Here is a 12454-nt window from a genome sequence, read left to right on the forward strand (position 1 = left end):
GATATTGTTAATATATTTTTATTAAAAATGTGGCAAGATAGTGAAGTTCGATTTGACATTTCTCACACGTAATACTTTATTTATTTTATTGATGTAATGTTGATATATTTTAATACTGTGGAAACTATATTAAAATTAAAAAATAAGACAGGAACATGTAAACAAAATCTGATACAGTTATTTTTTTGTATCAAATAATGTGAAAAAAATTCTTTTCACCTTGCATAAAAAATTCATAGAAAAATTTTGATACATGTAGGATTTCAAATTTTGTTTAGTCACATGCAACTACGATTAGGAGAATTTGCTGTTGATAAACTTGATTTGATAGAAGATACAAAAGGAAATGCAGGTGATAATGGAAGACTCATAGTAACAAATCTCAGAATTATATGGCATTCTTTACTTCTTCCTCGAATAAATCTAAGTATGAACAACCACTCTAAGTATAAATAAAATAAGTTTATTTTATTCTCTTAGAAAAAATTTTTGCTCTTTGTTCTATTTTTATGGAAAAATGTAATTAATTCTAAATGACAAAAGATTGTATTTATAATACTTGAAATAATTTTATTTGCTTATGAATATTCTTTAGAAGAAAAGCAAACATTTTATAAGTTGCATATTATTAACTATTGTATTAATAATTTTGAAATTTTATGTAAGTATTCTTCTCTACAGGTATTGGCTATAACACCTTCATTGCAGTGAATTCTAAAACTATACACACTGTTAGTATATTTTAATAAGCTAAATGTTTTTTATATATAGAAATGATAAAGCAAAAATAACTTTTATAGTTACAAGGAAGACACACGCAAGCACTATATATTTTAGCTTCTTTTCAAAATTGCAGATATGAATTTATATTTACAAATCAAGATTCAAAAAGTACAAGACATTATACATCTGTTATTGGTATATACAGGTATATTTTGATTTTAACTTAAATATCTATTATTTCTTACATAGGATGTTATCAAAAGATAAAACGTAAACCTAGATTTACATAACAACAAATGCATTTCTTAGTATGAAAGTTCCAGTAAAGTTATGATTAGAAATATTTTCTTAAAAAATTATTACTTAAAAACTGTATGTATCATTGTTTTAAATGTTATACTACATTTATTTTCAATGCCTTGTAAGCAACTATCACTTTCATAATTGCATTCAATGCATCAAAGTTAAAAAGTGGCTTATTAAATGTAAAGTTGTATTTATATTCATTGTATAATTTACTTGTTCTGTTCAAAAATGAAAACAAGGGTAAATATAATAAATCAAACATTATTATTTTTTAAATATAACATCTCTTAATTGGAATATTTTCTATCTTGTATTTTTTTTTTTTATATATGATGTATCTTTATTGTTATTAGCAATATTTTGTTAAGTAAAAAGTTACAAAAATATCTTTGCTAAAATTTTTGTACTGCAAAATGTGTTTATTATACAATTTTAAGCTATTAAGTTGTAACATATATAATGAAGATTTTTATTTTAATATGTAGATAAAGTTATAGAGTTATACCTCGCAGTCAGATACTTTTTGGAATACCATCTTGGATTTTGCTAAAATTAGGATATATTCAAGTCTTCAGTGATATTTCATTGTATCCTAAAGAATTTTTAAAAATTTTTTGCAATGAGAATAAGATTTATATGGTCTTCTTGAAAGATAGTCAGTGGTGTGAAATCTTCCACAATCACTAGAGACATTCAATCCGTTAAGCTACTTGACCCTCGATTGATTTAATAAAAAAAAGGCATCAAAATATCTGATCATAACACGATATTATATCATTACATAAGAAATGTTGTCTCTTGTCTTATTATTCCATATCGCATTTTGGTCATATGTTTATACAAACTACTTTCTAGATGTCTTAATTATTTCTACTTTAAGCTTATCACGTTACTTCGTTTAATTATCTTAAAAGTTATTTAACCTAAAACTCATTTCATATTGGAACATAACATTGCTTGATAACTCATTTATTTGTGAACGTTTTTGTATACAGTCACGAATATAAGTATTGGCATACTTGGTATACTTGGCTTTTGAAATTTATTTCTTTGACTTTGTTTTTTGTTATAAAAGCTTACAAATCGAAAAAAGACAAAATATCCAATTAATGTTTATTAATAACTACCGAGTCTTTAATCTTACAATATTAGATAAAATAAATAAAATACGTATAAAGGCAGTTTTTAGCAAAACAAAAGTATTAGCACAATTATACTTTTATATAATATAAAAGTTTGTTTAATATTTTTTGTGTAAGCCATTATTTTGTATTACAACTTGTAAAAGTTTTGGCATAGAATGGACCAACTTTTTATCCGTCTTCTTCCATTTTGGAATCATTATTATCGTATCCCAAACCAGGACTCCATTCTCAAAAGATTTTATTGAAAGTGTGTGATGAAATATCAGAGATGTCACTCACTTTGAACTTTTAAATCAAGATCATATTATAACAGCATATATCTACAGTTAATAACTTAAAAAACATGGGGGAATGGTCGGTAAAGGATTGAATATTTAAGAAAATTAGAGTTTGTGGGAAGGAGTAATAAGAGAAACGTAAGAGGGGCCTAAAGAAAGGTCAGGGAGAGGGAAGTGCAAGTGAGAAGATCGAGGAACAAGATAAAATATTGAAAAGAAAATAGACAATATTTCAGAATGGTCAAATGACACCTCCTACTTTATGACCGTCACTCCTTTCAGAAGTATGAACTAATCTATAACTACAAAAGCAGTGGAAGGGATAGAGAAACTACTTATAACAAGACGCAAATAAAAACTTATAACAAGACGATACTGTAATAGATCTGCTTTTCTCCATATTTGAGATAAAGACGGCGTCTACTATTTTGCACTCTTTGTCTAAAAAATGGATATAAGTGGATTTAAATATTGGACAAACGATGAGAGATAAAATCAGCGATGTGGGCAGAATATATAGGTTTACCTCTGAATGGTCTTAATAGGCCTATTTACTTGACGATTACTGTAGTAGACATTACAGGAGTTTGAGATATACTTCAAAATCTTCGATATTTTCCATGGGCGCACATTATAGATTGGATTACTGCAATGTTACAGAGCTTATATTTCATCCAAGGTTTATCGTGAAATTAAATTAAGAAGTGGAATAATTAACGATCAATTGTTGACTCTACTTCCACAAGAAACAGTATGCTCAACTTCACAAGATACTTGGAATTTATCATTAGAACAGGTTGAAAATCAAGTTACTGTTTATAGTAATTATTTTTATTTTAGAAAAATTGAATATTATATTATTGTTTTATTAGGGAAATATGGGAACTTTTATTGTAACAAATGTACGTTTAGTATGGTTTGCTGATATGAATTATCAGTTTAATATATCCATTCCATATCTTATAATAGCAAATGTAAGTAGAAATATGGAAATATATTAGAAATATATCCAAAATTAAAAATGAAATATAAAATTATTTTTTTGATAGATTACTATTAAAAGTTCAAAATTTGGTCCAACTTTGGTCATCGTCAGTACAGAATCTAGCGGAGGTTACATATTAGGTTTTCGAGTTCGACCTCTTCAGAGGCTTCATACTCTTTATAAGGAAATTTTAATGCTATTTAAAACATTTGAAAAATTTCCAATTTTTGGTATAGATTATATACTTGAACACCAAGTAATGTACAGAACTATAATTTTTACAAACGATTTATTGAATAAGTAAATATATTACATCATCACTTAATTATACATTTAATTATTACAGGCACCAGTGCAACAGGAGCTAAGTATAGAACAATATTCTGAAATACAAGATAATCAAGTCGAAATTTTAAATGTGTTTGGTTATTATTTTTCTGAAGGATTAAATCAGAGGAAACCTAGTTTTTCAAATTACTTAGGTCTTGCTGCAGAAAATCCTGAAGAAACTAGTACACTGCAGAACATATGGGAACTCGTGCCTCAAAATTAATTTACAAAGCATTTATAAACTTCAACATTATAGACATATTATTTTTTATGTAAAGTTATCAAAACTATTAATTTATAGTCTGTATTACTGTTTTAAATGAAAATAATATATACAGAATATTCAATTGAAACTAATGCTAAAGAAAGATTTTAACAATGCAATGAACATAGTCACAGCAATAAAATATATCCATAAACATTTATTAAGATTCGTAATCCTTGATTTATTTTCTATTTAGTAGATAACTATATATGTAAAAGAGGTACAAATACAATAAACTAATAGTATCAATTTTTTAATACAGTATCATCTCATCAAGTATTCTTTATCATTTTGTCCATAAAAACAGTCAATAAACGATTAATATGCAACTATTTTCTTTTATTTACGCAAAAGTGATCAACTACACAGAATTGATAAAAAAATAGATAATTGGAATTAAGACGTTAATATTCTACGATACAACACTGTAAGTCTTCGGTGATTTAACCTATTTGTATTAAGAAGCGGAATATATATTCTGCATGTAACGTCTGGTTCATATCACTAGGCGTAGAATAATCCTCAAGTCTTGAAATATTCGCACTTTTACAATAAAATATTTGTATCATTATAAGTGATATAATCCGCAAGTAATGTAACTATTTGAGGATAGTGAAATTGTCGGTGATACGAGCAAATTGTAAATTGACAAGCGGTATTCCCATAAGGTAAGTCACCATTTTAATTTAAATTTTGTATCCAGTTTGTGAATTAATAAATAATAACATAGTAAATGCATAGATGCATTACTTAATATTTTTTAAGAAAATTATGTTTAAAGTTATTTTTTAGTATATACAGAAAACAATTATGTAAGAAGTTGGCATAACGTTAACGTTTCTGACTGCGAACTTTGATGATGCGAGTTGGAATTTCCACAGATTAACAATTTTATTTATCTGTAAACACAGAGTGTTTAAAAAATACACATTAAGATAAGTAAAAAAGGTTTTCATGTATGAACATGTCTTCTATACTTCAATTTTCAAATTGTGCATGATTGAAGAAAACGTTTAAAGTGTCTACCTCATGCATCAACACATGCTATTACATGCTTTAGCATTAAGTTTTACATTTGCTCGAAAATATTAGGTCTGAGTTAGGTGCTCCACGAATAGTTTCAAATCTATTTTGTATTCTTTCTTATAAATCGTATATAACTGGGAACTAGAAAGATGATTCCTCAATTAAAGGGAATGTAGTACCATGTTGTAGAGGAATGTAAATAGCAAATAGCAAATAGCAAATAGCAAATAGCAAATAGCAAATAGCAAATAGCAAATAGCAATTTAGCAATTAGCAATTTTTATTAACAATTAGTTGCAGGCCTTCAATAGCCGACTAAAACATTTGACCCAATACACAATAGACTTTAAATAATCCCCCCTAAAAATCTGACCATTTTCTTCAATCATCCATAACTCGAAAACTAAGGTATATAAAACATACATTCATATAACATTTTTTACTTATCTTAATACATAAATTTATCCCTTATAGTATGGACATGTGTTTCTGAAGCGTAAACGACTAGATTTCAAGATCAATACACCTCAGATCTCTTGATTTTTATTTGTTGAGTTATATCAAAGATAATTTCAATAATTCTATAATTGATATAATAAAGTAGTTAACAAAATATCTTTTTTGTTTTTTCTTAAATTTAGTAACTCGTAAACCTCGTATAGGTATTGTTTACAAAAAAAATAGGCGTTATACGTCGTCCGACAAATCATATCTTAATTGAAATTGCATAGACGCAGTGAATTTTCAAATTTGACTTTCTCAAAAATTAAGCCCTGGACGAAAAAGTGTATTGTACATTTTTTCTTATTCTTTCATAAAGAATTACTTCACACCCACTTGTATATATTACTCAGCTGTATCTTGCATAATTTGAGGCATATTTAGGATGATCATTGATACAAATCAATTAAATACATCGATGCTTGTGAATTATTCCACATTCATTGATATGTATAACTCAACGCATTGTACTTCTTAATGCAAATAGGTTAATTGCAATTTCATACCACTTTTCATACTGTTTTCACAATTTAACTTGGTCTACAATTCGAAGGGTGCAGAATTGACTGGTCGAAAGCTTCATCGACATCTACAGTAACTTCTTCATTCTGTTGAACAGGAAAATGATATCCCATATTCGTGAGCATTACTTCAAATGGGTCAGTGTTCATTCGTGTTTGATTTGCGGTTGCGGCACCTTCTAAATTTTGAATTTCTCGTTCGTTCACACTGCCATCCTATATTGGATCAAAAATATCATATCTTAATGCAAATTAAATTATTTCGACATATTAAAACAAAATATATATTTGACAATTGTATATACAACATTTGTCTATATATTTTATTTTAATAAAATAATTATTGATAACTAGTCACAACATATACCTCAGGTAAAGGACTCCATAATCTAATTACTGATTCGATACCACTAGTAGCTAACAAACATGTGGATGGATGAGGTTGAAGGCAGTTTACAATGAAATTATCTCCCCTTAATACGCGGATAATATTTGTGGTATTACGATCCCAAATAAAAAAGGAACCATCATCTGATCCTGCCATAATATATTGCCCATTGCTTAAAGAAAAAAAGTTCATAATTATCAATATATTGGAGTATGATATATATTTTACATGATTATTAAATAATTTTCAAAGTATATACTTACCTTCCAAAGAAGTTAGCTTCTTTTATATCGGTAGTAGTATTACAGTGCCCACAGAATCTCATTTTATAGTCAATTGTATTATGTCGCCATGCTTGTTCATATTTCGATATTTGTAATATTGTTTTAGTATCATCTTTCTCTAATAATAAAATAATATTATATTACACATTTGTTAAAGAAACATTTTTAACGAACTTGTATAATGGATGAATTTTCTTAATATACTAATACGAATATAAATACGTTAATTTAATCCTTTCAATACGGGACGGTCGAGTTGTGTGGCGATCACAATGGCCGAGACGTAAATCGATCAATGTGTTCGTTACAACTTTTGACGTCAATTGACCGCTATGAATAATTTTTGAGGGGTGACTATAGTATCCTCTGTACCGAAAAGGTCGAAGTTCCAGTTCATTAAAAAATGTAATAAAAATTTACAATTTGAATAACGTAAAATAAATCGTACCAGATACTATAGCTCCTTCTATTTGCATTATTAATGCTTTACAGGCAGAATTAGATGCATATTCAGGAAACTTTATCTTAAACTCCACAATTACTTTATAAGCTTCAACAGATCGATGAACTTCAAATAAGCATCGCGCCAATCTACAAATACATATGTAATACACTTACATTATTCAGTAAATACAATATTATAATATTCATAATTATTGATACCTAAAATATGATTTTACATGTCCTGGATCAAGAAGTAATGTTGTTTGACAGTCCTTAACAGCAGCATATGTATCACCATCCCTACAAATTATATCGAAAATATGAAAAAATATTACACATGTACTTCCATAAATTGTTAATATAGGAATTATTTATCTTTCAAAGGTAATTATTTTTTCCTTTTCTTATGAATTGTAAGTTTTAAGTACAGTATTTGAAAGTTCATACCAAGTTCGTTTCATATATGCTGCAGCTCTGTTAGCAAAAAGCACAGCTGCATTAGGACAGTAACTAATTGCCTTGTTGTATAAAGTAATTGCTGAAGTATATTTTTTTTGTTCAAAGTTTCTATTAGCCTAAAAAGTTAAGAAAAAAGCCGATTAACTAGTTTAATTGTTTTTTTTTTTTTAATCTATTGCAATGAACAAACTTCTTATTTTGAACTAAACAGTTCATTTAATACTCAGTACTTACAAAAATTACTTTTTTTAGTGTCTTAGCTGTTACATAATTAATTGGTAATTTGAACGTGTTTTTATGAAAGAAAATGTACAAGAAACTCTTCTTGTTATAAACTTACTTGACATTTTAATTCTTCAATATGTTGTGGTAGGATTTTAATATTCTTCCTACTAATATCCCTATTGTCCGCCTGATTCTTTTCCATGTACGATTTTCCTATACCCATGTACTTTTTAATAATGTGAAAATGTTTGAATTTGTATTTTATATATAGATTTAAAAATATTGCTTAATGTGTTGAAACTTATAGTAAAACAATATATCAAATAATGTAAATTGGTGTGTGTCGTTTATTCCAAACTAGTATTTTATTATTTTGTAATAATTATCATTTTTATATGTTACCTGTTGTAACAGAGTAAGTTTCATAAATGTTGAAAGCCTTGAAATGTATGTTATGTTTTTAATCAGAAATTAAAACACAAAAACTGCAATAATTTTGATAGTTACCTGAACATGCATTTGAAGAGTAACCAAAGTATGTCTTCATGGTTTTTGGATCATTGATGTCAAATAAATAAATTTGTTCACCACCCATATTGACAAGGAGCTCATTCCCATCAGCATTGAAGGTTAAATTTGTAGTAGTAAGAGTCCTACTATCACGTACTCGAGACTGCAAATGACCTGCCCAATATCAAACATTAACAGTGTCTGTTAAAGCAATCGTATAATATGTAGCAACAGAGGAATATAAGGGTAAAGGAGTCGCGTACGCTATCTTTGATCGTACGAACGAACCCGCGATAAAGTACTGTGCGCAACCCAATGGTATATTATCATCTGGATCCCCTTCACCACCAACAGGTAATCCTAAATCTCTGCTAGCCCGGTGAACCAATGGATTAGAAGTAAAAGGCACCTATTATACAGAAAATATAAGAACATTACAGGTTTATATTAGTAATCACTTTAAATATGATGTAATGCATACCTTTTGTAATAATTTGATTCATTTTATTTTAATACTTACCTGAGAAAGTTTAATCATTCTGCGATCGTACATTCGTATGTAGGCATCGCTAGCTCCAATGGCTATTAATTCAGATTTTTTTGGATTGACAGAAATACATTTGCCTTGTGCAAATTGACCCAAATGATTAGAAAGGTTTATTAATACAATACTACATTCACTGCTTTTGCAGGTGTGTGGAGTGCGAATATCATGTTGTAAAATAAGACCATCTTCTCCAGCACTCCAAAATAGGAAAGGTTCAGTAGACGCAGTAGCAATACGTTTGACACGACTCATATGGCAATCACATATAAATATGGGTTCAAAAAGTGTAAGATCACGAACTCGTACTTTGCCATCCCCAGCACCTGACACCAGTATACTATCATTTGACTTTGGCATAAACTAAAACGATATGTACAATAAAAAAATTCAATGCTTCTTTTACTGTTGATGAAAAGTCAGTATTAAGAATTTTGAGAATTTATAAATTTACAACTTCTCAAACTACAATAAATCTAAATACTCAACAACATATTCAGAATTAACATATAAAATTACCTTAACAGAAAATATATTTCCAATATGATCAGTTTCAAGTACTAACTTTTTTTCATATCGAAATGGATCCCATAAAATAATATCCATATCATCAGATGCTGAAGCAAGAATCCTGAAAGAACATATTAATTTACATGTACTAATTTTTTTTTCTTATGCTTTTTAAATTATGTTTTATTTACTACAATATTTTTTATTTAATTTATAGTACTTACTGCCCATTTTCATTCCATTCTAAGCAATTAACACATCCTGCATGTCCAACCAATTCTTTTTCTAATCCTAATCGAGATATTAAACTTTCTGTAACTTGTAATCTCCGAGAAACTGCACTTGTTATAGAATCCTAAATAAAATATCTCTTGTGAAATTCAGAAACACAGCATTCCACTAATATTAAAAATTAATATAATTCAATTTACAAACTTATTATAACAATAACACATAACAATATATTGACATAAAGGATATGTCTGGATTAGAAGATCTAACTTTAGAACATTGTTTTCCAACTTATGTTCTATGTAATATTAATTTCCAAAATCTTCCACAAAAAATTATAATCACTAATTAAAATATGAAATAAAATAAATGTTTTGCATATTATTAGTTTTCTTTAGGCTTAGTGTTTGTAATAATGACATCTACAAAGAAAGTAGCAATATACTAATAGCATTTGTGAAAAACTGTCAGTGTAGAGTAATTTATTACTTTTCCTTTTAAAATCATAATTTGTCTTCTAACTTTGAAGTAAACGAATAGTTTATATACATGAATTTTTATTTTCCATAAACGTATTGTGGAATAGACAGTGTTTCACAACCAAAAATATTTGGGAAATGTTATTGTAAGACTACATTTTACTCATTCTAATGATAAAAAAAAATTACATTACATTACTAGAAACATTTTCTTTACAAAATATAAACATTTTACACTAACATACCTGTATCTCACGTTGCCGTACCAAATCTAAAACTCTATAATCTTTATCGTGTATGTTAAGCATTTCTATATTTATTTCATAAATCACTTTATTGTACTGAAAAAATTAAATGCTCTCTGAAAATCATTAAAAAAACCACAATTATTTGCATTGTATTATAAAAATGAAAAAAAAATGCAAATGTGACAATGATACATAAAATAACCTATTACTAAATACACAGACAATGATAATCTAAGAAAACAAAATTTTTAATAAAAACTAATACGAATACTTTATTTAAAATCGATACATAATTTAATATGAAAAGATGAATAAACAGTTCCTTGTCAATATATCATTGAAACATTATAGAAACATACTCGCTTATGTGCTCTTCTTTTCTAAATCTCATAAATGTAACATAATTTGAGTAGTTTGTTATATTCTAACGATTAGTAAAAAAACATTAATGTACTTTTATTTTGATCAACATATGACACAAACCTTATCATTATTTTCTATTTTCCGATGGAACTTATACCAACTATAGTTCTGCAACGGGCGGGTATCATAGTGGCCAGATGAAGCATTTCAGGCTACATAGCGCTATATTGAATTTCCCCCACCACTACACACCAATAAAAAGTTGTGTGTCCGTGAGCTCGACTTCGGCAGCTTCGCAGAGTCGAAAAAGAAGGCGAATGTGACTCATATTATGTGAGGCTTTCTCTGTTATTCTCGAAAGATCTGAAATCCGATTTGCGAGCAGACGGCTTGACTGACAACTCTTTTTTGATTACTTAACTGCATTTTTAATGTATTGCTTTTTTACTGCGCAACATCGCAGAGATATTACAAATGTAATTGTACGATTATCTCGAAATTTTCTCTATAAATAATATGTAAGCAACCAATACAATAAGTAAAAGCATTAAAAGGCAAGTTTGTGGAACAAATCGAACGAATAAATACAGTTATTTAAAAACTTAAGCATACACTTCCATATGTGGTAATGAAAATTGGTGGGAGAATGAATAATTTGAAGGGCTCGGTGCAAGAAGTGGTCAGTTTCATTATTGGAAACTTTATTTAAATTATGTGAAATTCTTTATAAAAAATGTTTAAATGTGTAAGGATTGTGTTAATAATACGTTTTTCACAAGAAATAATTTAATGTGTGGTAATGGTTTGATGGTAGTGAAAGTTTTAATCAAATTTCTTTTTTCTTCTATATAGCTGTCCGTTTCTTTCACCAAAATTGAAATTAAGCAAATAGAAATCTCCAAAAGTAGTTTTATTTATCAATAAGCATACAAATAACAAAGATTGTAAATTCTATATATGTAATATTCAATTACTATCATCTTCATCACTTTCTAAATCTAAATTTAGATTCATATCATTAGTTACAATGTGTAGTATGCAAAATCATTTTTCAATATATATTATGCTGCTAACGAAGAAACATCTTTTAATTTTTTCATTTAATTGGTAACGAATATTGTGTATAGATATATTTCCATTGACAATGAAAAGATAAGTGAACTTTTTTTGAGACAAAAATTCAAAAAACTTAAATTAACAGTGATGCTACATTTTAGAATGCTGAATTTATCGCATTTGAAAATACAGTATTTAGAAATTTGAAATTTTTCTTTTTATACGTTTATGGTATTTTCTAAAAAATACTTTTCAAATAACTTGAAAAATAAAAAATCATATTCTGAAACATGAAATCATTTTTGAAACATCTCAAACCTCTCAAGACCAGTAGTGTAAGCAATGCCAGGAGAGATCACACCAGGATCCAAACAGGCACGTAATTCGACCTTGCTTACACAAATATTTTGAATAAACAAATTCTATTTTATTGTACCTTTGTTAATTTCTAAGAAAAGTTGTTCTAACAGTATAATTGAGCAATGCAAAAGTTTCTCCGAGTCAAAACAGACCCAGGCGAGATATGGCAAGAGTTAATCAAGTCTATCCAACATTTGAGGGTATAAATTATTTCTTTTTTCTTTTTTTATCAAGTTAAATATTCAATCATGGTAAAAAACTATGTCCAAACTC

At 27.8% G+C, this 12454-nt stretch overlaps 3 protein-coding genes across 11 annotated transcripts in view; 2 read left to right on the forward strand and 1 right to left on the reverse strand.

Moving 5' to 3' along the window:
* Bbs5 (Bardet-Biedl syndrome 5 protein) overlaps positions 1 to 4528 on the forward strand; it is a 5655-nt gene extending 1127 nt beyond the window's left edge. For 2 of the 4 annotated variants that reach the window (XM_076307567.1, XM_076307565.1), the window contains exons 2-8: positions 279 to 427; positions 682 to 731; positions 801 to 928; positions 3113 to 3248; positions 3325 to 3426; positions 3502 to 3693; positions 3784 to 4506. In XM_076307567.1, coding sequence (XP_076163682.1) covers positions 283 to 427; positions 682 to 731; positions 801 to 928; positions 3113 to 3248; positions 3325 to 3426; positions 3502 to 3693; positions 3784 to 3990 — 960 coding nt within the window. In that variant the 5' untranslated portion in view covers positions 279 to 282 and the 3' untranslated portion in view covers positions 3991 to 4506. Of the gene's footprint in view, positions 1 to 27; positions 69 to 278; positions 428 to 681; positions 732 to 800; positions 929 to 3112; positions 3249 to 3324; positions 3427 to 3501; positions 3694 to 3783 lie in introns of those variants that run through there. The other 2 variants (XM_076307564.1, XM_076307566.1) reach the window with 2 other exon arrangements.
* Adp (WD and tetratricopeptide repeats 1) lies at positions 4170 to 11091 on the reverse strand. Its single transcript, XM_076307563.1, has 14 exons — positions 10886 to 11091; positions 10400 to 10515; positions 9669 to 9799; positions 9454 to 9565; positions 8911 to 9297; positions 8679 to 8799; positions 8388 to 8564; positions 7996 to 8093; positions 7644 to 7771; positions 7416 to 7496; positions 7201 to 7343; positions 6732 to 6870; positions 6448 to 6640; positions 4170 to 6296 (listed from the first exon to the last, which is right to left on the reverse strand). The coding sequence occupies exons 2-14, from the start codon at positions 10460 to 10462 to the stop codon at positions 6090 to 6092; spliced, it is 1980 nt and encodes a 659-aa protein (XP_076163678.1). The 5' UTR covers positions 10463 to 10515; positions 10886 to 11091; the 3' UTR covers positions 4170 to 6089.
* Positions 11053 to 12454, forward strand: part of Rab35 (RAS oncogene family member Rab35) — a 23528-nt gene continuing 22126 nt past the window's right edge. For 3 of the 6 annotated variants that reach the window (XR_012991514.1, XM_076307577.1, XM_076307580.1), the window contains exon 1: positions 11053 to 11575. The gene's annotated coding sequence lies outside the window, so the exon portion shown is untranslated. The remainder of the gene's footprint in view (positions 11576 to 12454) is intronic. The other 3 variants (XM_076307579.1, XM_076307574.1, XM_076307576.1) reach the window with 3 other exon arrangements.

This window comes from Ptiloglossa arizonensis, chromosome 3 (genome assembly GCF_051014685.1).
Source record: "Ptiloglossa arizonensis isolate GNS036 chromosome 3, iyPtiAriz1_principal, whole genome shotgun sequence".
Taxonomy (NCBI): Eukaryota; Metazoa; Arthropoda; class Insecta; order Hymenoptera; family Colletidae; genus Ptiloglossa; species Ptiloglossa arizonensis.